General features: G+C 55.0%; 9 protein-coding genes across 9 annotated transcripts; 5 read left to right on the forward strand and 4 right to left on the reverse strand.

Moving 5' to 3' along the window:
- Positions 1 to 3,069: 3,069 nt before the first annotated feature.
- Positions 3,070 to 4,150, forward strand: BKA78DRAFT_328850 (uncharacterized protein). Its single transcript, XM_066889629.1, has 3 exons — positions 3,070 to 3,202; positions 3,343 to 3,557; positions 3,609 to 4,150. Exons 1-3 carry the CDS (start codon positions 3,079 to 3,081, stop codon positions 3,969 to 3,971), a joined length of 702 nt encoding a protein of 233 aa, XP_066738351.1. The 5' UTR covers positions 3,070 to 3,078; the 3' UTR covers positions 3,972 to 4,150.
- Positions 4,151 to 4,544: 394 nt separating this feature from the next.
- On the forward strand, positions 4,545 to 5,360 carry BKA78DRAFT_384209 (uncharacterized protein; the record flags this gene model as incomplete). The annotated part of the gene is made up of 2 exons (XM_066893098.1): positions 4,545 to 4,569; positions 4,638 to 5,360. The coding sequence occupies 2 exons, from the start codon at positions 4,545 to 4,547 to the stop codon at positions 4,967 to 4,969; spliced, it is 357 nt and encodes a 118-aa protein (XP_066738352.1). The 3' UTR covers positions 4,970 to 5,360.
- A 3,228-nt stretch (positions 5,361 to 8,588) lies between these two features.
- On the forward strand, positions 8,589 to 9,767 carry BKA78DRAFT_348127 (uncharacterized protein; the record flags this gene model as incomplete). The annotated part of the gene is made up of 3 exons (XM_066890584.1): positions 8,589 to 9,102; positions 9,158 to 9,372; positions 9,429 to 9,767. The coding sequence occupies 3 exons, from the start codon at positions 8,589 to 8,591 to the stop codon at positions 9,765 to 9,767; spliced, it is 1,068 nt and encodes a 355-aa protein (XP_066738353.1).
- A 589-nt stretch (positions 9,768 to 10,356) lies between these two features.
- Positions 10,357 to 11,612, forward strand: BKA78DRAFT_364159 (uncharacterized protein; the record flags this gene model as incomplete). Its single annotated transcript, XM_066892512.1, has 3 exons — positions 10,357 to 10,876; positions 10,924 to 11,138; positions 11,192 to 11,612. The coding sequence occupies 3 exons, from the start codon at positions 10,357 to 10,359 to the stop codon at positions 11,519 to 11,521; spliced, it is 1,065 nt and encodes a 354-aa protein (XP_066738354.1). The 3' UTR covers positions 11,522 to 11,612.
- Positions 11,613 to 12,063: 451 nt separating this feature from the next.
- Positions 12,064 to 12,929, reverse strand: BKA78DRAFT_67069 (uncharacterized protein). The gene has a single exon (XM_066893562.1). The coding sequence runs from the start codon at positions 12,847 to 12,849 to the stop codon at positions 12,139 to 12,141; it is 711 nt and encodes a 236-aa protein (XP_066738355.1). The 5' UTR covers positions 12,850 to 12,929; the 3' UTR covers positions 12,064 to 12,138.
- Positions 12,930 to 13,009: 80 nt separating this feature from the next.
- On the reverse strand, positions 13,010 to 15,028 carry BKA78DRAFT_300835 (uncharacterized protein; the record flags this gene model as incomplete). Its single annotated transcript, XM_066887304.1, has 3 exons — positions 13,010 to 14,227; positions 14,305 to 14,826; positions 14,882 to 15,028. The coding sequence occupies 3 exons, from the start codon at positions 15,026 to 15,028 to the stop codon at positions 13,010 to 13,012; spliced, it is 1,887 nt and encodes a 628-aa protein (XP_066738356.1).
- A 260-nt stretch (positions 15,029 to 15,288) lies between these two features.
- On the reverse strand, positions 15,289 to 17,803 carry BKA78DRAFT_67124 (uncharacterized protein). The gene is made up of 4 exons (XM_066893563.1): positions 17,436 to 17,803; positions 16,851 to 17,375; positions 15,683 to 16,791; positions 15,289 to 15,571 (listed from the first exon to the last, which is right to left on the reverse strand). The coding sequence occupies exons 1-4, from the start codon at positions 17,526 to 17,528 to the stop codon at positions 15,520 to 15,522; spliced, it is 1,779 nt and encodes a 592-aa protein (XP_066738357.1). The 5' UTR covers positions 17,529 to 17,803; the 3' UTR covers positions 15,289 to 15,519.
- Positions 17,804 to 18,552: 749 nt separating this feature from the next.
- BKA78DRAFT_334323 (S-adenosyl-L-methionine-dependent methyltransferase) lies at positions 18,553 to 19,638 on the forward strand (the record flags this gene model as incomplete). Its single annotated transcript, XM_066890190.1, has 3 exons — positions 18,553 to 18,626; positions 18,678 to 18,902; positions 18,963 to 19,638. The coding sequence occupies 3 exons, from the start codon at positions 18,553 to 18,555 to the stop codon at positions 19,636 to 19,638; spliced, it is 975 nt and encodes a 324-aa protein (XP_066738358.1).
- Positions 19,639 to 20,429: 791 nt separating this feature from the next.
- BKA78DRAFT_300838 (uncharacterized protein) lies at positions 20,430 to 22,541 on the reverse strand (the record flags this gene model as incomplete). Its single annotated transcript, XM_066887305.1, has 4 exons — positions 20,430 to 21,422; positions 21,470 to 21,613; positions 21,664 to 22,377; positions 22,485 to 22,541. The coding sequence occupies 4 exons, from the start codon at positions 22,539 to 22,541 to the stop codon at positions 20,430 to 20,432; spliced, it is 1,908 nt and encodes a 635-aa protein (XP_066738359.1).

Raw genomic sequence — 22,541 nt, forward strand, 5'->3', positions numbered from 1 at the left:
TAGTTTAGCTGGATTGGTTATACTAACCTGCTTAGTTCTAGTTCTATAGATATGTAGAGGTGTGATGGCCTAAATAATGCTTAGCTAATAATACCTATGTTTCCTACTAAGCGCGAAGCTGTTCCACAAACTAATTAACTATAGTGGTGCTTATTAGGGCTGTAACTATTACTTATAATAATAGGTGAATCTTTTAGTAGGCTAGTATAAGCTAGGTGTAGGTGTCTATAATATTACCTAACTTAGTAGTGTATAAGAATAAGTAGATATAGGAGGATACATCCTTCTAAGTAGTAGTATTAGCTAAAGTATACTCTACATAGAGTAAATAGTTAATAGCCTTAGATATTAGTTCTTTAAAATGCTCTACTAATATAGAGTACCAGTCTTCCATGGTGCTATAGTGGAGGCTAGTCTTCTTAAGATGTAAAAGGCCATCTATGTACTATTTAGCGGCTGAGCCCTAGAAGGTTTAGGATAGATTAGCCTTTATAGTGTCCTTGCCTTAGTTAGCTATGTAATCCTTGATGCGCTTAATAAAGAAGTGTATATTATGTATAACTAGGTTATTACTACTTTATACTAAATTGCCTTCTAGCTAGGATATAGTAACTAGTAGGTTTAGGTGGAACAGCCTAATTTCCTAGATATAGAAGTAGTTTCTACCTGCACCTATACCCACACCAGCGGGGCCAACAGGTCCTGGTGGACTAGGCTCACCTAGTAGACTATATTTACCTTAGGTGTGGCCCTAGAGTGCCTTGGTAATAAGAGTTTAAATCTAGGCCACAATATCCTCGCTAAGGTTGTTTGCCATTCTTGGGGTAGGTATATGCTAAGAAAGGTTGCTCTTGTGCAGGGAATGCGTGTTAGTAGAATTGTTAAGGTTGTTTACACTAGTGTGTTAGGCGTGTTCATTCGGGTTAAAGAGACTAGTAATTAATCTGTATGAAGAAGTAGTAGCTAAGCTTTAGCTAATAGTAGATTGCTGCGATGGTGTTAATAGGTAAACAGCTAATACAGTATTAATAAAACAATCTATAGCACATTAAAAGGTTTTAGCTAAGGATAGCTACTCTAGAGGGTACAGTGGAGGGTTACTAACTAATGCGGACCGATAAGAGCGTGAAGAGTAAGAGAAGGTAGATAGGGAGGCTGGAGCTGGTGCTAGATAGTCTATAGTAAAGAGCTGCAGATATGATTGGCAAGACAAGTAGGCTGTAAAGGCATGAGGGTTGGTTTGCTGAAACACGTTAAGCTGCTGGCCAAGCTGAACAATGGTAGGGCTCAATGGCATGGAGCGAACGAAAGAGAGGTGGTGATGGTGGGGAAGAGGAGCGGAGGTGAGCTCCAAAGGTGAGGTAGTCGTTGGGGAGCTCGGGCCCCGGTGGCGACCAGTCTGATTGGGCCGTTCCTGCAGCTGACCGTACAGGGTAGGTGGTGACGGACAGCGTCCAACTCGGCGACTCGAGCCGACCGGTGCAGTCGTTCAGCGGATGAGGCCCACGGTTCGGCGAACCGACTGGGAGGTGGTTCGGAGGAGCTGGTGGTGGTGCGGATGGCCAAAGGCCTCTGCTGGTGCTACGTCCAAGAGGGCGTAACGAACAACTTTCAGCTACCACTGTAAGGAAAACAGTAGCACCGATTTGGATGAGAAGAGTGGATTGTTCTTGGCAGGCTAGTCCTGCTGCCGAGGCTATATAGGTCCGTATGACTAAGCTACTGGTCCATCCATCCTGCCGAATCGTAACAAACACCATCTCATCCATCTCTTGAATTCATCGCTGAGATGAGCACTTTTGATGTTTCGTGGCTTTGATCCGCTCCTGCATTTGCGGCTTTGCCGTTTGATCTCCTGTGTCGGTCGCAAAGTCACTGGCTGTCGCTGATGTTTCCCTCAGGACAGCTTGAGTCCCCCGATCTTTCAATGGCAGCTGGATACGACTTTGGATGATTGCCATATCGTGGTCATCATGTTCTGGGCGTGTCAAATCGAATGGCGACGGAAACACGTGATCGAATCGCGCAAAAGATGGAGTCGCATTTGACTTCCCACCGGTTTTGCGGGCGCAACCGCCAACTTTGCCAAAACGCGGCAAATCAATTGGTACAATTCTCGTTGGTTGCTGACAGGCAGACAGAGCAGCAGAAATTCGCGTGTCAGTACTCGCAAGCTTGTGTCGGTAAACAGTCGTCAGTGTTAAAAGGGGCTGTGGTCGCCACGACGTTGCTCACTTACCGCCAAAGCGTACATCCGATATACTAAGGAGAGAACGACACTGGAATCTTGACGATACGTATTCAAGGAGATTCACCTGAAGGTGGCAGCATGAAAATTTGGGCTTGGCCTGCGCCTGGAAGACATCTTGTTGGCAAAGTGTTAACTTGGATGGCAGCAGGCTAGCAACATCTTCTTGGTGCAGACGGTCGCCCATGGGCAGAATTAACACTTCATTGCAGTCTAACATGCCAAGATTCAGCAGAAAATGGTCCTTCTCGTGCACGCCATGCGTAGGCGCGCCGCGCCAGATGTTTTGAAGTCTGTCGCTCTTCTCTGCTTTCCCCTCCTCTTGCCTCCGCAACCATCACCTCTACACCCCACTTCTTGCACTTTACTTTCTTACCTTGCCATCAGTCACATCTGATTGAATTACCTCCGCTCTCAAGGCGAGCAAGCCTTGAAGCATCCCAACCATGGAGACCGCCGTCGTTATCGAAATCTCCGTTGCCTTCCTCATCGGTACCATCACCACAATTTGGCGCAGCATCATCGCCGGAAAGTCCCCCAAGGGTCTCCTCGCGGACGATCGTCTTGCAGTTGTCGCGTGCATTGTCTGGTGGGCCAGTTCCGGAATCTTCGCGTTTGGGGGCTACGAGTTCCCCATCACCAATGCCAACGTCTCAGACGACGACCGCGAGCATCTCCGACCCGGCGGTGACCGCCCCGACTTCGCAAAGAATGTGATGATTGGCTCGTTTATCATATTCGTTGGTCTCGAATTCGGCATCCTCTTCATCTGGACCCTCAAGCTCTCCGTCCTGTTCTACTTTGCAAGGCTGATGGGCCATGTCGACACCATGCGCAGGCACCTGGAGGTGGCGACCATTCTCTGGGCGACCACCTTCATGACCATGGTCCTGTACCAGCATCTTAGGTGCGTTCCGATTGAGCGCAACTGGCAGATATACCCCGATCCTGGCAGTAAGTCATCTCCCCTCCCCGTGCCCTTGTTCGAGGACGGTTGGTCTCAGCGCGCGAGAACTCGTCCGTGGGATGAGACACAACCTGCTCTGCTTGACCTTCGGCGAGAACAACGTTGGATAAAGCTGACATGGAGACAGATGCTTGCAAACCTGCCGCCGCCATCGTCAACCAGTACGTCTCCATTGTTTCCGACGGCTTCATGGACCTGGTCTTCATCATCATCGCCCTGGACTTCGTCCGCCGGGCTAGCCCGAGCATGAAGCTCAAGCATCGTGCGCTGCTGTCCAGCATCTTCTCTCTCGGCATCATTGTGGTGGTCTTGGAGGCCATGGTGCTCTACCGGATCTCAACGGTCAGTCGCCCGAAGACTTCATGAATTCAAGCCCGCTAATGGCCACTGCAGAACCAAGCAATGTCCACCATGTCCGCCAGCATGTGGCGGTTCCGGAAGAGTTACGTTATGGTAATTGTTGCCAACATCCCTTCTCTGTACCCAACGATCCTCGACCTTTGCCGCCGCGGCCGCGACAAGATCGTCGCGCTGAAGCCCAAAACCGGCGACCTGAATGCAGCCACTTCAATCCCTTCCGAAGTCGAGACCGACGTCGAGCAGGGTATCCCACTCCAGCCTGCTGAATCCAAAAAGTCGGGAAAGCCGTGGTCCAACACCGACAGCCACTCTGGCAAGGGTAGCTCGGCACCGACCGACTCGGACCTTTCGCTGGCGCAAGAGCATCTCCCAAGACACGCACTGGAGCTTCCCTAAGTTGGTACAGTAGGTGTCGAGAGCTTTCACTCACTGCGGGGACTCCGCGATGGACATTGGTGGAATGAGGTGAAGGTTTTCAAGTGTACTTGGGAGATCGAGAGTTTTTGATCAGGAAGAAGCTGGCGGGTGGTTCTTGGATTCGCAGTAATTGGATACTGGTCTACTTCTGTTCTTAGGAACTTTGACAATGCACCCTCATGCGTGCACGCCCAGAGCAGCGCTTGTTGCTGCGTATATTTTCAACCTTTTCACAGCCCCCATGGATATCATCTCCATTGTTGCGGCACTCGACTCCTTCCGTCGCACCAAGTCCAGTGTCTCGCTCAAGCACCGGATCATGCTTTCAGCAGTCTTCTGTCTTCATACAAACTGACAAGGATTCTCCATAGCACGAGCCTTTGAGGACTGAGTCCTCAGCATGTAGAAATTCCGAATTGAGTACTTCGCCTCCGCATTCTTTATATTTGCTCGTCTTGTATAAGTAAGTCAAGGGGTAACGACCTCGGCATTGTCAGTAAATCGCCCCTTATATTTGCTCAATTTTCCCATTCACATATCACACGCGCACTCATGTTTTTAAGAAGACAGTCTCCCTGTACGTGCTCTTTTCTTTAGCTCCTTGAGGTACTAGGATAGGAATCACGCCATGTCCGACCCCTCCAGCACTGATTCGCGAGCACTCGGGCTTAGGAGCACTGATATCTTCGCCACCACAAGTTGCCCGCCACAGTTCCGAATTCGACCGCAACGCCTACGCCACCGCCACCGAGGACACCGAGAGAGAAGACAGCTCGCCGATGCCTGAAGACGCCCGAAACTTTGCCGCCCAGTCAAGCTTCCGTTCCGCCAGACGCGACTACGCAACCTCTGAGGCCGCGGGCGCTACCGACAGTATCAACGATGCCGCCAAACTCATCCGCACGCTCCTGGACGACCCGGCCCTATTCTTTACTGTCGACCAGAAGGAGAGCTACAAGATACGCTTGAGGAAGTAATGGCTGCCACGGCCAGTGCGGCGTCTAGGGCTGTTGGGGTGTTCAGGCGCTTCCAGGACAACCGGAGTGCTAGGGCTGGCATTACATCTGGACAGACGACACAGGAGGACCTCCGACTCTATAATGAGGCGGTTTCTGGCCTTGAGCAACTCGCACTCAACCCTGGAAAGGGACCCTCGGCAACTATCAGCGGCGTGATGGGCATCGACAATGCTACCCTTACGAAACACCACCTTGCATTCCGGCAGCAATATGGGGATGATGAGCTGAGCGCGTCTGGTCCTCTCGACTGCTGACTGCCTCTTGCAAGCTGCCATCAAACAAGGCCGGGTACAAGAAGATGTCGTTCTGTGCCCACGGCGCGAATCAGCTCTACGCCCAGCAAGTCGCCGCCGCCACGACCAAGTACGCCAAACCCCTCCCTCTCACGACTGCCGGCCAGAAGCCCCATCAGTATAAATTCAACTACTTATATTGTGACCCTGGCTACTTGAACTCTGAACACATCATTGTCGAGCTCAGTAAGGACAACAAGGCTTAGAACGCTTGCCAGGGCTCGCACATCCTGATCTTCAACGAGGGCAAGGCCACCTACAACCCATGCCCGCACGAACAGCTCATCCTCAGGAAGAAGTGCATTCTGCCAAAGAAGGAGCTTAGGCCTGGCAAGAACAAGGGCCACCTTGGACCGAACGACTGCAAGGATTAGGGGGCCAACCACACAACTATAACGATACTACGACACGAAGAGGCCGGCGTGCCATGGGATTCTAGCCCTCGAAGCTAGATAAAGATGCGTGAGTGCACCACCGGGCCTTTGAGACTTCACTAACACCCCCTAGAATCGACTCTCTGTAGATATAACTTCAGACGGCAGCATTTTCGTCATCCACCGCCAGCAGTCTACTCCCGTCTTTGCTAAAAGCGAGGAGGAGCACTTCTTCCGTGTCGACAAATTCAAGATGCTTCGCTCCATACCCGAGCAATTCCTCTTCTCGATCATCGACGGCAGCCTGCCGCGACAGACGGTTACCAACCTTCGGTCAGAGGCGCGGCTCTGGCTTGACCTGACCACGCTGGAATCAATCCAGGAGTATAGATCGGAAGAGTTCCACCCGGTCATCTGTAGGTAGTACTTGGTCGACAAGAACGGCCTCGGGCCAACCGAGTACGAACTGGCTGAGATTCTCGCACCCCTCATGTGCAGATACGCCAAGCGTAAGGATACCGATGTTGAATTCACTAGATACATCGACTCAGCGATCAAGCCTCGCTCGCAAGATACGAGACAGAACTGAGAGGGCGGCGAGCGCAGATATGTCCCGAAGCAGTCGCCGACCAATGCAGTGGACAACGAGGACGAATTCTGCGACGAGCCTGTTGAGGCCAGGGAGGTGCCATAGGCCGAAGTCTTTCCATGCAACGCGGGAAATGACAAGTCCGTGTTGGCACGGTTTCGTACCAAATCCTCAATCGAGTACGAAGTTGTTCATCTGTGGAGTCAGGGACCAAGGGAAGTAGGTGTTCGACGAATTTTAGGATATAAAGGGTTATAGCGAAGGACCGCAGCAGGCTTTGTGAAAGGAAAAAACAGGAAGATTTTGGACTTGGATGGTTGGATGATGCAATGCTCGCAGTCTGGGCAGCTTGAACGCTGAGCGTCTTGTTAATTTGTAGTCTAATCCGAAACTGTAGAAAATGAGACGTGTTGAACTCGCCTGTGCTAGAACTATGCTTGTAAAATTCCGTGCCTGCCAGGAGCTTTCCCATGCCGCATATTCTTTGAAGTGGTTCTGGCGCGCCGCCGCAGTCACCTGTGACGTCACTCGTTGCCGCTACGGCTGTCGATAGCCCTGGCGCGTCTTCTGGCGTGCATCCTCCGCAGCAGAACAACAAATTCGCTCGGCCGTCGTCACTTTCTCCCGCACGACTTCTCTCCTTCTCAACCATCACACTATGGCCAACGACGACTCGACTATTAGTGCCGTAAGTTGACTCCTTAGAGATAATGTGCAGCAGTGCTGACCTCATTACTGCAGAGCCATCAGCACTCTTCGACCTGACGACCTTCACGCTACAGGCGGCCTCCCTTCAGATAAGATGCAGCTCCCAAGCCTTTCGAGCTATCGTCTTGCAATTTCCAAGCTTCTCGTCGGGCGGTCAGCTCGGTCGCATCCACGCACATTCAACGACAGCGGCATACAACTACCCGGCATCGACGGCCACCCTTTCAACCATCGCCTACGCGGATTTTCCTCGCCCGTCCTGGCACTCTTGCTGCTACGTTCTCTTTTCGTGAGAATATTTCACTCTACATCAGAGTGTGGTCAGGCGCCCGGAAATTGTTGCGGGGTTGGACATCTGGTTGTCTTGATCATTTGATCACGATTCCCAAGAGGTAGGGGAGTTCGACGGCAGCTACGAGGATCTTCAAGTCGCAGTTGCCCACGAGTCTCAAATCGTAAGTGATCGAGGCGCGTTTTCAACTCTATTACCTAGCTGACATCGCCTTCACGCAGACCCGACATTTGGATGGCCTCTTGTGCCCTCTGTCCGGCCTTTCGAAGTCGACATTGCCACAGATCCCTAATATCCTCTATGCGGCGCCACTGTACATGCTTCCGCCGACGTTTTGCAGAAAGATTTCGATGTCAAGTAGGGAAGAACAGTGGGCAAGAACACATCGATCATCGACAAACAGCGCAGCTTAGCGGAGGTCCCGATTTCACCAACAGTGGTTCGGTCGGTCGCTGGTAAATAGGCAAGACTGCTGGGACAACTGCGAGACAGTAACTCTTAGGCGCACGTTGGGTTAGATCAAATGAAGTGCGAGACAAAGGACTCTGAAAAAGACTCTGCCGATAGATGTCAGGGTGGTGATGCGGTTTCTGAACACAAGTTTGAGCCTGCCGTGCCGGGGGACGTGTTAATTTGCTGGGGCGTGCCTTTTCTTTTCTACTGTACGGCTTGTCTCTGCGATGCCTCGTGGCTCGACTGCTCGACTTATTCGAGCATTTACCGACTGCCTTAAGCAAGATGGTATGGACATCGAGCGCCGCCGCGCGACTGTCAAAGCCGCGCCGGTCGTATCGAGCGTGTGCTCTCCTGAACCCAACAGGAGTAGCGCTACACTTCAAAAAATCCAGCTTCATAGAGTACCGGTGGGGAGAACTTGAGTGCTTGACCCAGGACATGCACTTTCTTCTGTCTCTATTTACGCTTTTTTCGTGCTTGAACTAGTTGCTTGCTTCATTTGCAGTACTTACTGCAGCGAGCTTTTATAGATCACTGTATATGTTCAAGAATTAAACACTTCTTTTCCATTGCTTTTCGGTCGAGCATATCCGGCTGTTGTGGTTTCTCTTGGAATAAACACATACCTAACTTGTTGGTGTTAAAAGTCAGAAGGCGCAGCAAAAGACCGATGTGGTGCTGCTTCTTGCGCGCGCCGGAAGTCGACGTGCGCGGACTGTCGCGTGTTTATAAGTCTGCCCTCTGCCCGTCCGCACCACTCCTCTTCCTTTCCACCTTCCACCCCTCAAGCCACACTCCTTTCTCCCCATTACCTCTCCCTCCCCTATCCATCTATCCTGCGTTTCCAACACGAGCTACTCCCATCATGGATCGAGTTGGATCCGGCGCGATCGTCGAGATCGTTGCCGAGTTTCTCATTGCCACAGCGACCACCATCTGGAGGACCTCGCTCGGCCTGCGTTCTGCTAAAGGCCTCCTCTTCGACGACATTCTCGCCATCATTGCGACCTGCCTTTGGTGGGTTGGCTCGGCGATCTTCGCTTTCACTGGCAGTCATTACCGTCTCAGCAACGCCAACTTGACGGAATCTCAACGCCTCGACATCCACCACGGCTCTCTCCAAGACACGGCTCACGACGCGATGATGGGATCCATCATGTTCTTCATCGGATGGGAAGTCACCATCATCTTCATATGGACCTTGAAGCTCTCCGTTCTCTACAACTTCGCGTCTCTCATGGGCAAAGTCCCCGGCATGACGCGGCCACTCCAATGTGCGACAGTCTTTTGGGCCGCAAGCTTGTCTGGCGTCGTACTTTACCACCACCTCAAGTGTCTTCCAGTGCAGAAGAACTGGCAAATATTCCCGGACCCTGGTAGTAAGTCAAGCGATTCTACGAGAGATGATGAGACGCTAAAGCTGACCTGTCCCAGACGCATGCCAGCCAGCTTTGGCGACCCTGAGCCAATATCTCTTGAACCTGTCAGACGCCACCATGGACATCGTGCTCATCATCATCGCGCTTGATTTTGTCAGGCGGGCTGGCACATTCGTTACCATGAAGCACCGCCTCATCCTCTCCGCGCTCTTCTCTGCGCGTTTCCTTGTTGTCGGCCTCGAAGCAGGCATTCTCTACGAAGTCCATACTGTGAGATACCACCAGACTGATTGACGAGAGCTCAGGCTAATACATCCCTTCTTCAGGGCATTCCCGGAGTCGCTGGCATGTGGCGGGTGCGCAGAACCTCACTGCAAATCATCATCACCAACCTGCCATCCCTCTACCCGAGCATCCTTAAAGCTTCTCGCAGCATTCGCGACCACCTCCGCGCCATCACTCAAAAGCCGAAGCCGCATCAGACGGCGACCGATTCTGCTCAGGTGCCTCAGGCTGAAGGGGACATTGAGATGGGCGCGCCAGAGGGAATTGCCAATGCAGAGCCTAGTTCCTCTTGCGCCTCCAGCACTGCCAATCTGCTGCCGCAGAACAAGCCTGCGGCGCTGTTTGGTCTCGTTGTTCATGTGCTCGGATATAATTCATAAGTAAACAGGGCTGGAGCATGGCGCCTTTGGTAATGATGTGCCGACGGACGCTGATGTCATCAGATTCTTATGTAGGGAATTTTCAAACCAACAAACGCAGTTATACAAGACAGGATCTATCATCCTCTTCATCAGCTGGTACTTCAACATCGTCGTGATGTAGACCTTCAAGCTGTCGGTTCTAGTGTTTCTTGCACGCTTCATTGGCCACATCCCGACCATGACGAAGTACATGCAGGCAGCGACGGCTTTTCTAGACTGGCAAACTGCTAATCATTATCTTTCGCAGCTATTGTGCTCTCTGTGCATCATCGTGTGGGGAGCTGTCTAGAGCTTGACTTCGCAGGCACGAGGAGGCTAAGTAAAAGCCCACACCCTTTCTAAATTTTGGGGCTAAAATTTCCAAGGCAGGTACTGCACAAAACCGTGTTGGCTCCTCCCTCGTCCGCATCAGGAGTGAACATGCGCATACCTTTTCAAATCTACTGTCTCCTACCAACACTAGTCCTGTTCCTCTCCACCCTCCACCTTCAACCCACGTCACCTCACTTCTTCCCTTTCTACCCGCTTTCATCGCGACATCACCACAATGACACTGGGAGTGGATTACTACGGCCGCGAGGTCATTGCTGGCATGATCATCGCAACACTCACGACCATTTTCCGCGCAATCTTGGCAATTCAGTCCATCAAGGGACTGTTGGTTGACGATCAGATCATGATTGTCGCCAACATCCTTTGGTGGGTCAACATTGCCCTCGAAGATTTTGCCTTCGTGGCGTATGGCGGCTTCAACAACGCCCAGCTGTCAGATGCCGTCCGCGACAAACTCCTGCCCGGTGGCTCATTAGAGCCAATGGCATACTCGTTCAAGATGGGCTCGGTCATTTTCCACATCGGCTGGTACGTCACGATTACTGTCATGTGGTGCCTCAAGCTGTCGGTATTGTTTTTTCTCGCACGTTTCGCTGGCAAGATCTCCGCGATGAAAATACACATGCAGGCGGTCACGGTCCTCTGGACAGTCACTTTTCTTGTCATGATGTTGTACCAGAGCCTTAAATGTGTCCCTGTTGCAAGAAACTGGCAAATCTCGCCAGACCCAGGTGGTAAGTCGAATGCAGGCATAAAAACTTTCTTCGCTAAAATTTTTTAGACGCTTGCGAGCCTGCACTCTCCACGGCCGGTCAGTACCTGATCAACATCTTGGATGCCATCATGAACATTGCCATCATTGGAGTCGCGCTAGAATTCCTCGCCCGTGCGGGCTCAACTCTTGGAAAAAAGCACCGTCTTCTTCTTTCGGGTACATTTCTTGTCGGCCTGGCACTATTTGCTCTTGAAGTCGTGGCATTATACAAACTCGCAAAGGTCAGTCCATCGCACGCTTCTCATGTTGCAGGACCCCAACTAAGACGGCTCAGCATGATTACGATTACATGGCGAAGTGGAAGGCGCGCAGGATTTCCGTCGATTTCGTGATTTCCAACTTCCCCTCGCTGTATCCAAATCTGCTCAGGGGCACGAGGAGGCTTCGTGACCACCTGCTCGCCCTCCGACCTCAACCGCGACAGGAACAGACAAGTGTTGAGCCCACCCAGCCGCCACAGATCAACCTTGACATTGAGGCGGGTTTCCCCGTCCAACCTATCGCGCCGCAAGAGGCAGATGCAGATAGCCCGGACCACATGGCCAGCACTGCAAATCTTGTGGGCTCTCGCGGCCCTCGCGAGTGCGGCTCCCGGGGGAATTGAGGTGGAAGCATGGGTTTCTAGGGCCGAACTACATACGGCGCCAGGACTCTTCGGCTTTTACAGTAGGTATTCGAAGTGGGAAGCATTAGAGTTGGTACTCCAACAATCCGGTTCTTCGGGCAAAACTAGATGGAATAGGTACGTAGGTTGCAGTAGATGAGGGCTTCTCGATCTAAAGCACGTTGGTCACTTTCTACGCGATTCACCACTTGCCCCTAGAAATGTTTTGCACGCCAGCCCTGCTTACGAAACGCAATTGCTCCTCGTGCACCTACCTACCTACGAAGTTACGAGTCTCCATCACTTCGAACTCTGCGCCTTCTCACTTAAAAGTCGCCGGCCTTTCGCACCTCGGTGTCAGACCCTCCCCCTTTAGGCCCCGCCTCTCGTCACGACGCTCTAACAAAACAACCTGTCCACTTTTCCTTTACTCTTCTACACAATATCCCCAGTCTACCCCTCCTTAGTTGTGTTCTCTTTCCCATTGTCCACATCTTCCCGCGTTCTCTCTCTTTTGATAACCTTTCTACCTCAACTGTTCTTCCACGTACGACCACAGCACGTAGAGAATTCGGAACCCCGTCCGCTCTTCCATAGACAAGCTACGTTGCGGCCGATTAGTAGTTGCGTGGGTGACCAGCAGCGAATCCCGGCTGTTGTACGTTTTGCGTTTTGTTGCGCCGTTTAGTTTCGTTTTGCGAAATCTTTTTTGTTGGTGCACGGTGGTGGAGTGAGCGCACGGGTGTTGTGGGGCGGGGAGACGCAGGGGCCAGGGGTTTGAAGGAGGAGCGTGCGCTGCGACTTGGAGAGTCAGGACGGGAATCAAGCGGAGGAAGACGAGGACGTGTTTTGTCAAGGTGATAGGTTGGAGTTTTGAAGGAAAGCGTGCGTTGGAAACAGTGGTCGAGGCCGCAAGTGTGTGATGCATTCATTGTGCGCAAACACTTCCAGATAGACAACGACCAAGTATCAAAACACGCATCCCAAGCGCATCCTCCGAACTGAATATCGACAGTGTTCCATGATCGGGGAAGAGATGCGGGAATATGGAGCTGATGCAGACCTTTGAGCTTGCCGCGACTGTGCAAACCAAACAGGCGACGGACGAGAAGGAAGTGCTGATCTGTCCCTGCTCCCGAATCAATCAATCTCGCATCGCTCTGGACCGTGTGTGCCATGCATGGCCTATTGGCCCCAACTTGCATCCAAGGGACTGCATCTTCGAAGTTCTGCTTTGGCCCACCAGGACGGGGTTCGACAGACCCCCCAGTCATCGATATGTACCACCATCCATACAGACAGCCATCTACCGCACAAGTACAGCGCATCAATCATCCAACGCCCTGTAGATCCGATCCGGCGCAACAAGACGAGACGAGAATCGACAGCCGTTGAACATGACATCATCAGCTTTTGCTTTGCGCCAAAACAGCAAACCCCAACGCCAACTCCAAACCAAACGAAACCCAACTGACGCACAAAGAAAGATCACAGCATCTGCGTCGACCCCGTCGCCTCGGGCAGACGTATGAAATCATCGTCATCAGCATCATCATCAGCCTCGGTGACCTGGCTCGTCCGCATTGCACGATCCGCATCCGCATGGTCGTCGTCATCGTGATTCTCCCACACGCCCCAGTCGCGCTGCGTCATCGAGTGCGAGTCGGCCGGCGTGCACGAGTCGAGCAGGTTGAACGACGGCAACGACGCCTCTGGCCTTCCTCTGTGGTCCACCCCGCGCGCATCGGCATCGGCGTCGGTGTAGCTGAGCGCAAAGCTCTGCGAGAACAGCAAGTCGTAGTTGTGTTCGGGCGACGACGTGTAGTGGTAGTCGCCGCCGGGCTTCAGGTCGGAGATTTTGTGGCGGCGTTCGGGCGGGGGTGTTGGTGGGGTGGCGCGAGGGAGAGGAGGCTCGTCGTCAATTTGTCCAAGTTCGACGGCGGCTTCTTCGCCGTGGTCCTTCTTCTTCCGTCGTCTTTTGCGCTTCTTGCGCGGTGGTTGCTCCTGCTGCTGCGAGTCGGGCGGAGCAGGGCTGGCGTCTCGTTTCTTGCCTTGGTTGGCTTCGACGGCAACGGTCTGCGTGACAGCAACAGGATCGCGGTTTTCGGCCGGGATAATGCCCTTATTCTTTGCCAGTAGCGACTCCAGATCGCGATCCAACTGTTCCTTGCGGGCGCGGCCGTCCACTCCAGCTCGATCCGTCGGGAAGCGGAAGAAGCCACTGCCCTCGACGGCCGCATGGTTTGCGTACTCGCCAAGGCAGCCGCGGCGGCGGTTGACGTTGTCAATGACCTCGGCGCACGAGTCGAAGGCGCAGCGCGCCATCATGAGGCGCTTCCACTGGCGGTCGGACGTGTCGCCCAGTATGCAGTGCCACTCTCTGCCGCGGAAGTTGGAGCAGTCCCGGTCTCTGATGTATGCTGGCTCCTTGATGAATTTTGGCTCCTTGACGTGCGGGCGCGATGTGTGCTTGTCGAGGATGACAAAGTTGGTGCAGGAAATCTCGCCGATGCGCTTGCGTTGCAAAAAGTCGCAAATGGCCTGGTAGGAGAGGCCGCGGAAGCAGCCTGACAGCCGTGGGACGGGGCTCTCGTCGACAAAGTCGTAGCGGTTGGCGTTCATGAGGTCGATGTCGACGACGCGAACGCGGCAGCGGCGTTTGGAGTCGAAGGGAGAGTTGACGTGATCTAGGAACTCCTCGACAACCTGGCCAAATCAGTGTGGTTCCAGGATGTGTTGAATGGAAAGCCTGCCTCGTCCGCCAGGTCGCCCGTCACAAACACCGGCCAGGGGCTTTTGCGCTCATCCGGATGTCTTCGCCACCCCACCGGCATGCTTGGGCGCAGCAGCTCTTGGGGCAAATGGTCTCGCTCGGAGCAGCGCCAGTCGTCTGGAAACACGCCGCCATGGACAGCTGCTTGGTTTTGCGACTCAGCCACCGTCGACACGTTGTGCAGGATCTCGTACGCGACGTGGAGGGCCGACTGCCAGTCGCATCTGACCTCGCCAAACCCCGTCTCGTGAAGCTTGCCATTGACGCGAATCAAGCAGCTGCGCTGGTCCATGTTTGCCTGCTCGTCCAGCTCGACCGACACTGGCCACATGTTTGCAGGAACATCTTCAGGGTCGATGGGCTCCTCGGCTTTGCCATCGCGCTCAATATACCATATCCCTCCTCTCGCGACAATCTCCTTTCGTCTGCTTTCGAAGCTCCGAGTCTCTTTGGTGCGGAAGAAGAGGAATCCAGAATCGCGCTCTTGAATGGGCAGTGGACTGTCGGCAATGACGAAAAACTCGTTGATAACCTGTGAGCTTTGTGTATTAGCGTCGGACGAGTCTTGCAATCATCAAATGACATACCCGATATGAATAGCCTTTGATCGTGCAAATGACCCAAATCAATCGATCCCAGATTCTTCTCGGAGCAGGATGTATAGCAAACCCTGTGGTCCCGACCGGGAGGCACTCAAGGTCAACCAGGGAGTCGAAAGAATGAGCAAAAGACATTAACTTGGCCGCGCCCTTCGGCGCAAAGCAGCGCCAGTCACGCCACGCGATTGGCTGAGACGAATTGGGGTGGTGGCGAGGCTGGACGCGTTGTTTGTGCGTGGACAAGTGGCCGTTGCGGCGTGAGGCCCCTGCATCTCGCGAAGTTTGCGCCACGCCCACGCGTTGGTTCCGCGTGGGTTTCGCGTGGAGAATACGAGGTGTGGGGCCTGTGGCTGGGCGTGCTTGGTCTCGGCTGTGGCCGACTCTGAACCGAGGAGCTGGATTGTTGAATGGTTTCTCGATTGTGATGGGTGATGTGCTTTTATCTAGGGAGTAAGGAAATCCATGTGCAGCCGGAGAGAAAGGAGAGAAGACCCAAATATCATAGATGAATACTTCCAAACCAAATGAGAAAGTCCATCCCAAAACACTGTAGCACACATTATACAAGGGAATCTCATCCTGAACACAAGAAAAATGAAAGATCAGACAAACCTGGGTATCGATACTCAGAAGAAGGCAAAGCGTGGCGTCATGAACCAAGCAAAAGAACGGCAGTCGCAGCGCAGCGGCGTCTAGGGTGCCATAATGCTATCGGCAAGCCGGATGTCGTAAAGTTCATCAATCGGATTTTCCTCTTCCTCGTCTTCCTCGTCGTCTGCGTCTTCTTCGGAATCGCTGGAATTAATAACGACATACTCGACTTTTCGCCTCTTCGTAGGAGTAGGATATTCGCTGTTGGCTCTCGAGGGACCCGTGACGGTGACGGCGCGCGAGGGCTGGCTGGAGCCAAAGGTTGAGATGGAACCATGAGCGGAGCTGGAGCCGATGCCAGAGTCGTAAAACCGCTCGATATGTGGCGTGGCTTTTGTGTGTTGCACTTGCGCAGCACTTTGAGATGGTTGCGGTGCGAAGGGCTTTGGGTGGTCCAATTGGTCGAACAGGGCAAGAAAATCATCACCATAGTCAGTCTCAGACTCTCGGCTGGGCGAGGCGTCGCTTCTTCGGCGTTTGGCGGTCTCGACCTCTGGCGCATCATAAAACCCATTCTTAATCCTCCATTCCCGGTACGCGCGCTGTAGATTTTTGGGCATCGGCGACGGGTTATGTTCGCCAAAGTCGGGCTGGGACATCTCTGCTGGATATTGTGACGGAGAGCCAGTGAATTCGTAATTCGCGACTACCCGCTGCATGTTTGCAAGAGCGACTGTCACGTCCTGGCTGTTTGGCGGGTCGGACTCTTTCAAGACCGACAGCTGGCAGCCTGTTTCAGGGAAAAGCACAGTGCCGTCGGGGGCAGTCGAATGAGAATAGAGCCCCCGGTGATCGCTGGCGGCTTCGTTGACGAAATCCCGCAGCGACGCCCCTTCCTTGAGGCGATCGAGAATGTCCGCCAAAGAGTCAAAGGTGCAGCGCAACGCGAGAGGACCTCCAGACTCCTTGCACTCCGTGTCTCCAATGACGCAGTTGAGCCATCGGCCGCTGCGACGCTCAAAAGCTTTCGAGTCCATCCCGGGAAGTCGTTTGTCTGTGAGTTTGTCGAGGATGATGAAGTACCTGGGGTTGACGTCGCCCTCGGTGAATTTGCTAGCGACAAAGCGTCGGATGCTAGCGAACGAGAGGCCAACGAAGCACGTATCGAGCTGGCTCACTTCGAAGGGGTCATCATCGAGAAACTGGTAGGTGTCGTTTTCCTTGTCCACGCTCATGACGGTCAGGCGCATTCTGTAGTCGTCGTCTGCAAACGTCAAGTTGACCTGGTCGATCAACCGCCTGACAACCTGGATGAGGGTCTGAGCAATCGAGTTCGAGTTCGGGCGTCCCTGGAGTTGTCGCATACCTTGTATCGGACCTTGTGCTGGAGGAAGACGGCACATGGCAATAGCTCATCGGGATATTCTCTCTGAACCGGAGGCATAGGCCGCCGTGTCAATTCCGGAGAAAGGTTACTCTCTGTCACGAGATGCCGACCCCCAGCCGGGCTTGGGACCAAACCTCCATTTAAAGCTGCCAGACATTGTAGAATCCACAAATTGGTCTTGCCGTGGCGGAGGAGAAAACAGAGTTGCAGTGCGGTTTCCCAATAGCACCGGACCTCGCCAAACTTGTGCACATTTTCCCTGCCGTTTATTTTCAAGAGACAGCTTGACCTATCACTCGCGCTGTGTTCGTCCAATTGGATGGAGATGTCTTCTGAAGCCCCAGGTGGCAGATCGGATTGGGGGACAATAAGAGGTTTGTTCTTGCGGAGGTCGACGTGTTGTGGGTTGTAGTTTTGAGTGTCGTCATTGCGGACGAAAGCTAGGCGGACTTTTCGCCCGTACAACCACCGATTGTCTGCTATGAGGAAGAAGCGATCGAGGGTCTAGAGGGAAACTGTTAGCTGAAATTGGTATCGACGAGCTGGAGAGGATGGTGGACGTGCATCTGTGCGGATGTGGGTGGTGCACCAGACGTAAATGAGTTCGTCCTGCTGCTCCGGTCTTGGTCTTTGCGGAGAATGGGGTCGTAAAGTCATTGAGAAAAAGGCAGTCCGATTGGAGGAGGTGACGAGTGGAGGGGAGAGACAGACGCGATGGGGCGCGCGAGAAGAATGGAGACGCGTAAAGTGGAAGAGGTGGCTGGGAGACTAGACCCGACTGGGCTAGCGCACACGGACACGCGGCGGCCCGCTCCCGAAGCCGGAGCCCGGCCTCCCGAGGTCCCGGCCGGCTTTAGTGCCATCATCTCCGCCGGACTCACTTCCACTTCTCCTCCCTCTTCTCCACCATAACATCGCCTTCTCGCCCATCCGCGCCCCTTTCGCTGCTCTCTCGGCATGCCGACTCTTTGCACTCCATAGGACCCGCCGGACGCCAATAGTTTCGGGCCAATCAACACTCTTCCGTCGCCACGAGCACCGTCTGGATTACGCATCATGGATCCGCAAACGCTGCCTTTCCTGCTCAAAAATTAGCATCAGTGGCTCTCCATCATGCCACTTTGCTTGGGCATATTGCGACGTGCCACGGGACGGACCACTAGCACCTGCCGACTCCATCGACGCCGCCAACGGCTTCAGTCCCAAGGGAGCACGGCATGTCAGACAGCAAAGGCAAACGGCCGCGTAATTTACCCAATCAAAAGTTCCGCGGAAAAGTGACCGATGTCAGTTGAAGAGTGTTGCAAAATCCCCACTCCCTACGAGGAACGAGGCCTGCAAAAGTCAGCCCGAGCCCTGTTCGCCAAGGAGACGTACGCCCTTTTTGTTTTACCGGCCATCCTAGCCGTCGACCGACTACTACGCCCCACGGCCTTACGAAACGCTGGCGGCTGCCCCTTTGAGAACATGGCCGATGATCTTTACCGCAGCGACGTGCAAGGCCGTTGTCAGCGCGCGCCCCGCACAAGTTCGTCCCTATTTCTTCTTCCAACTACCCGTCTGCTGGGTTCTACCTGGACCACGTTGCGAGCGAACCCTGGAGACCACTGCGCCCGAGAACCGTTCTGTTGGTGACGACTAGCCTTGGCCGCAGACATCCTCTCCGAATCAACTCTTGCAAATGGCCGAAACCACGTCTCGTGAGGTCGAGGTCGACCCTGCGTTTGACAATGAATCCTCGCTTGGCGACGACATGTACGTCCACAACTCGACTCGGCTGGGCTTCCCCTGACGCACACACACCAGGCAGAGCTACTCGACGTCGGTCGCGTCGAGCGTGCAAAACTTCCGCATGGAACACGGGCGGCGCTTCCACGCGTACCGCGAGGGCGCCTACAACTTCCCCAACGACGAAAAGGAGCAGGACCGGCTCGACATGGTGCACCACATGCAGATGCTGGCCAAGGGCAGCAAGCTGTTCCTGGCGCCGCTGGCCGCGGACCCCAAGCGCATACTGGACGTCGGCACCGGGTACGTTCAGTCAATATATAAAGAATGGCTCACGACCTAACAGACGACGGCCGACGGCAGCACGGGTATCTGGGCCATCGAGGCCGCCGACGCCTACCCGGACGCCGAGGTGATTGGCAACGACCTCTCGCCCATCCAGCCCAACTGGGTGCCGCCCAACTGCCGCTTCGAGGTCGACGACGTCGAGTCCGAGTGGCCGGAGCGCGCCCCCTTCGACCTGGTCCACGTGCGCTACATGGCGGGCGCCATTGCCGACTGGCCGAAGCTCGTGTCGCGCGCCTTTGCGGCCACCGCGCCCGGCGGCTGGGCCGAGTTCTCCGACTACGAGATGCGCTACTACGCCGAAGACGGCTCCGTGAAGCCGGGCAACAAGATGGTGCGGCTGGCGGAGCTGCTGTGCGAGGGCGCCGACGCCATCGGGCGCACGCTGCAGCCGGGGCAGCACCTGGAGCGGTGGATGAAGGACGCGGGCTTCTCCAACGTCGAGACGCGCCTCTTCAAGCTGCCGCTGGGCGCCTGGCCGCGCGACGAGACGTACAAGCAGATTGGCGCCTTCAACATGGTGCAGACGTACGAGGGCCTCGAGGCGTTTATTCTCGCCATCTTCACCCGCGTCCTCGGCTGGACCGCCGACGAGGTCCAGGTCTTTTTGGCCCAGGCCCGCGCCGATCTCAAGCGCAGGGACACGCATCTGATTCTCAACTTTTGGGTCGCCTTTGGCCAGAGGCCCGAGTGAGTGAGTGAGTGAGTGGATGATGGACGGCAGTAGCATTGTATATACCCGCGTAGAGCAAATATGAAAACTGTCGAAGCAGCAGCCATTCTTATCCAACCAGCTGTCTGTCTGCAGACACAGTACACACGCTGCCTCTCCCCTCGCCCCCACGCCCACGTCCCGCCATCCACTCATGACCCACCGACCCATCGGCATCGGTAACAAGAGCCGAGACGAAAGAAATCCCAGCGGAGCGGACCGTCGCTGATCTGCGGCAGTCGAAGGATGCAGGAAGGATGCAATGCTACGTGCGACGTTGAAGCCATCCGCATGCACGAGGACCGCAGGCGCGGGTAGGATCAGGATTGCGCGCGCGTTGCAGATCAAAGCGTCAAAGAAACACCGTTTGGCTCCGAGCAGCTCTCAAGGCCTGCTTGTCTGAACGACGTGCGTGCGTCGCGGGGATGCATATGTAGGTACTGTACTGGCGAGCGACGCTTTCGGCAGGGAGATTTTTAATCAAGCGTCCGGGGGTGGAACTATGCACACGAAGTGAAGGGAAGGGCGAAACGAGGTAAAATTGTAGCAGAACGGCGCTTCGTGGTCTGTCTCGTTTTGCCACGACGGCAAAGAAAGAAGAAGTGCAGAAAAGGGGGAAGTGACGGCGAGGATTTACAAAACCATCGCCTGAGAAGACGGAAGACCACAGACCAGAAACCAGACCAAACCAAACCACCCAACGCCGCGCCATGCATTGAAAAGACAGTCAAACACGACATCTCAGTCCATCAAAGTGTCGAAAGAAGCCCGCCTCACAGTCTCCTCGTGGGCCACGGTATGCGCAGGCCATTCGGCGGCAACACGAGGAAATCCTTGACGCCGCTGCCGTCGGCCTCCTCCTGCTCCTCGCCCACGACGCTCCGCGACACGGCGTTGCGGGGGTCGGGGGCGTCGCAGCGGCCCAGGCAGCCGCCGGTGCACCAGGCGCCGAACCACTCGAGGTGCTGCGGGCTCCACTGGAGGGTGTCGCTGGCGGAGGGGGAGGAGAATGGTTGTGGGGCGGTTGGATTTGCGCGCGAGTAGCGGTGCGGCGAGCGGTTGCTGTACGTCAGCTGCTTGAGCGCCGAAAAGGCCCAGTCCTGGAGGTCCGCTGCCGAAAAGGCGTCGGGGTCGGGGGAGCCGTAGGCGCCAAAGACGTTGAAGGCCATGATGAGGCCAAAGTCGTGGTACATGGTGCCCAACGGCCGCGTGCGCATGGCGTGTTCCCAGCTCATGGCGACCTTTTGGGCGACTTCGATGCACTCGCACTCGAGCTGGTCGATGGTCTCGGCCGGCTGGCGCTCGTCGTCGCCCAGCAGCGCCGCCCAGGCCGGCCGCCGGTGGATGGCGATGATGATGCTGGCCGCCACCATGGTCATGTTCCAGTAGAACCAGCAGGCAAAGGCCGTGCCGTAGTCCGAGTAGAAGAAGGCGTAGTTCCAGATGGACGAGCGCGGGTCCGACGGCCGCAGCAGCACGCGGTCTGGGTCCGAGAGGGTGTCGTCGATGTAGGGCTTGACCTGGTCCACCATGGTTCTCAGGGCTTTGGCGCGGCTGTAGAGGCAAGACGGCGAGACGTTTGGATCCGTCGACCCAGCTTCGTACGCTCGAATGTCGCGGCAGAGGGACGGCAGGAAGGACATGGAGTGCATGAGCTTGTTGAGCGAGAGGCGCGGCTCCTGCAGCCCCGTCGTGTCAAACGCAACCTCTTCCCACTCGGGGCTGCAAAGAATATCGTCCTTGTCGCCAAACAGAGCATCGAGTCCCTGGACGAGTCAGCTAGTTACAACTTGCTTCTTGGACCAGGACTTACCACTCCGACGGTAATGGCTCGCAGAACGCCCCGCTCGAATGATTGGGCGTTTCTGAATGCTCCAGGGCCCAACTTCTGCAACAGGCTGGCTGCGCCGCCCAGATGCGTGATGAAGTTACGGTTTGTCCCGACGGTGCCGACGGCCTGCACAAATCAGTATGCACCTTGTTGTGACTAACAAAGAGAAGACGCACATAGGCTTCAGTGATGGCCAGCAAGGCCGAGGCACACAGGGTCGATGTCAGCTCCGACGGGACCGGGTGGATGATGGCAGCACGCAAACTTCCCAAGGCCTTGACGTAAAGCTCCAGGTTGATGCCCTCGCCGCTCTTGCGGAGAATGACGGCCTCGTGGGTGGCAATCAGGCACTGCGCGGCGTCTCGCAGAGCCTTTGTCTGGCCCAGGCGGGTCGGCACCTGGGCGATGAAGGGACCAAACAGCGTCATCTGGTTCGAGGCACCCTGTTCGCGGAGCGTCTTGACAAAACGGTGCGTGATCCTGTCGACGGGAGACCATGGCAGCTGTCTTGGCGCGCAGACCCACCGTGGCGGCGGCGAGGACCTCGCCTTGCGAGGAGGCGACTGAACCACCCTCGTCAGGAGCTCCGGCGAGCTGGACTCTTCAGACTCGCTGGTCGGGGACCCTTCGCTGCTGCTGCTGCCTTCCCTGACTATCCTAAAGGTGCTGTACATGGCTCCATCCGTCTCGTACCGGGTCCGGATGGGCTCGAGGCTGGTGCACGGGGCATGATTTGGATATGATGCTTCGTCGTCGCTGGTGCTGGACAAGGACGACCGAATGTAGTGCCGCGGGCGCTCGTCGACGAATTTGGCGTGAGGATTAGAGGGACCTGGGCACGCGAGTCCGCTCCGCTGGCACCTTTCGCAGGTTGGCCACTTTTGGTCACACTGTTCGCGGGATGAGTATGTATAGGGCAGTGGTGAGACGCAGGCAAGCAGGCGCGTGGACGTGGAGCCCTCTCGTGTCCCATGGCATCCGTCAAGTGTTGACATACCCGAATCTTTCTAGTCTTGCACGTGGCACAGGCCGTGCTTTTGGGGACGCCGACCAT

The sequence above is a fragment of the Phyllosticta capitalensis genome (genome assembly GCF_038381095.1).
Source record: "Phyllosticta capitalensis strain CBS 128856 chromosome Unknown BKA78scaffold_14, whole genome shotgun sequence".
Taxonomy (NCBI): Eukaryota; Fungi; Ascomycota; class Dothideomycetes; order Botryosphaeriales; family Phyllostictaceae; genus Phyllosticta; species Phyllosticta capitalensis.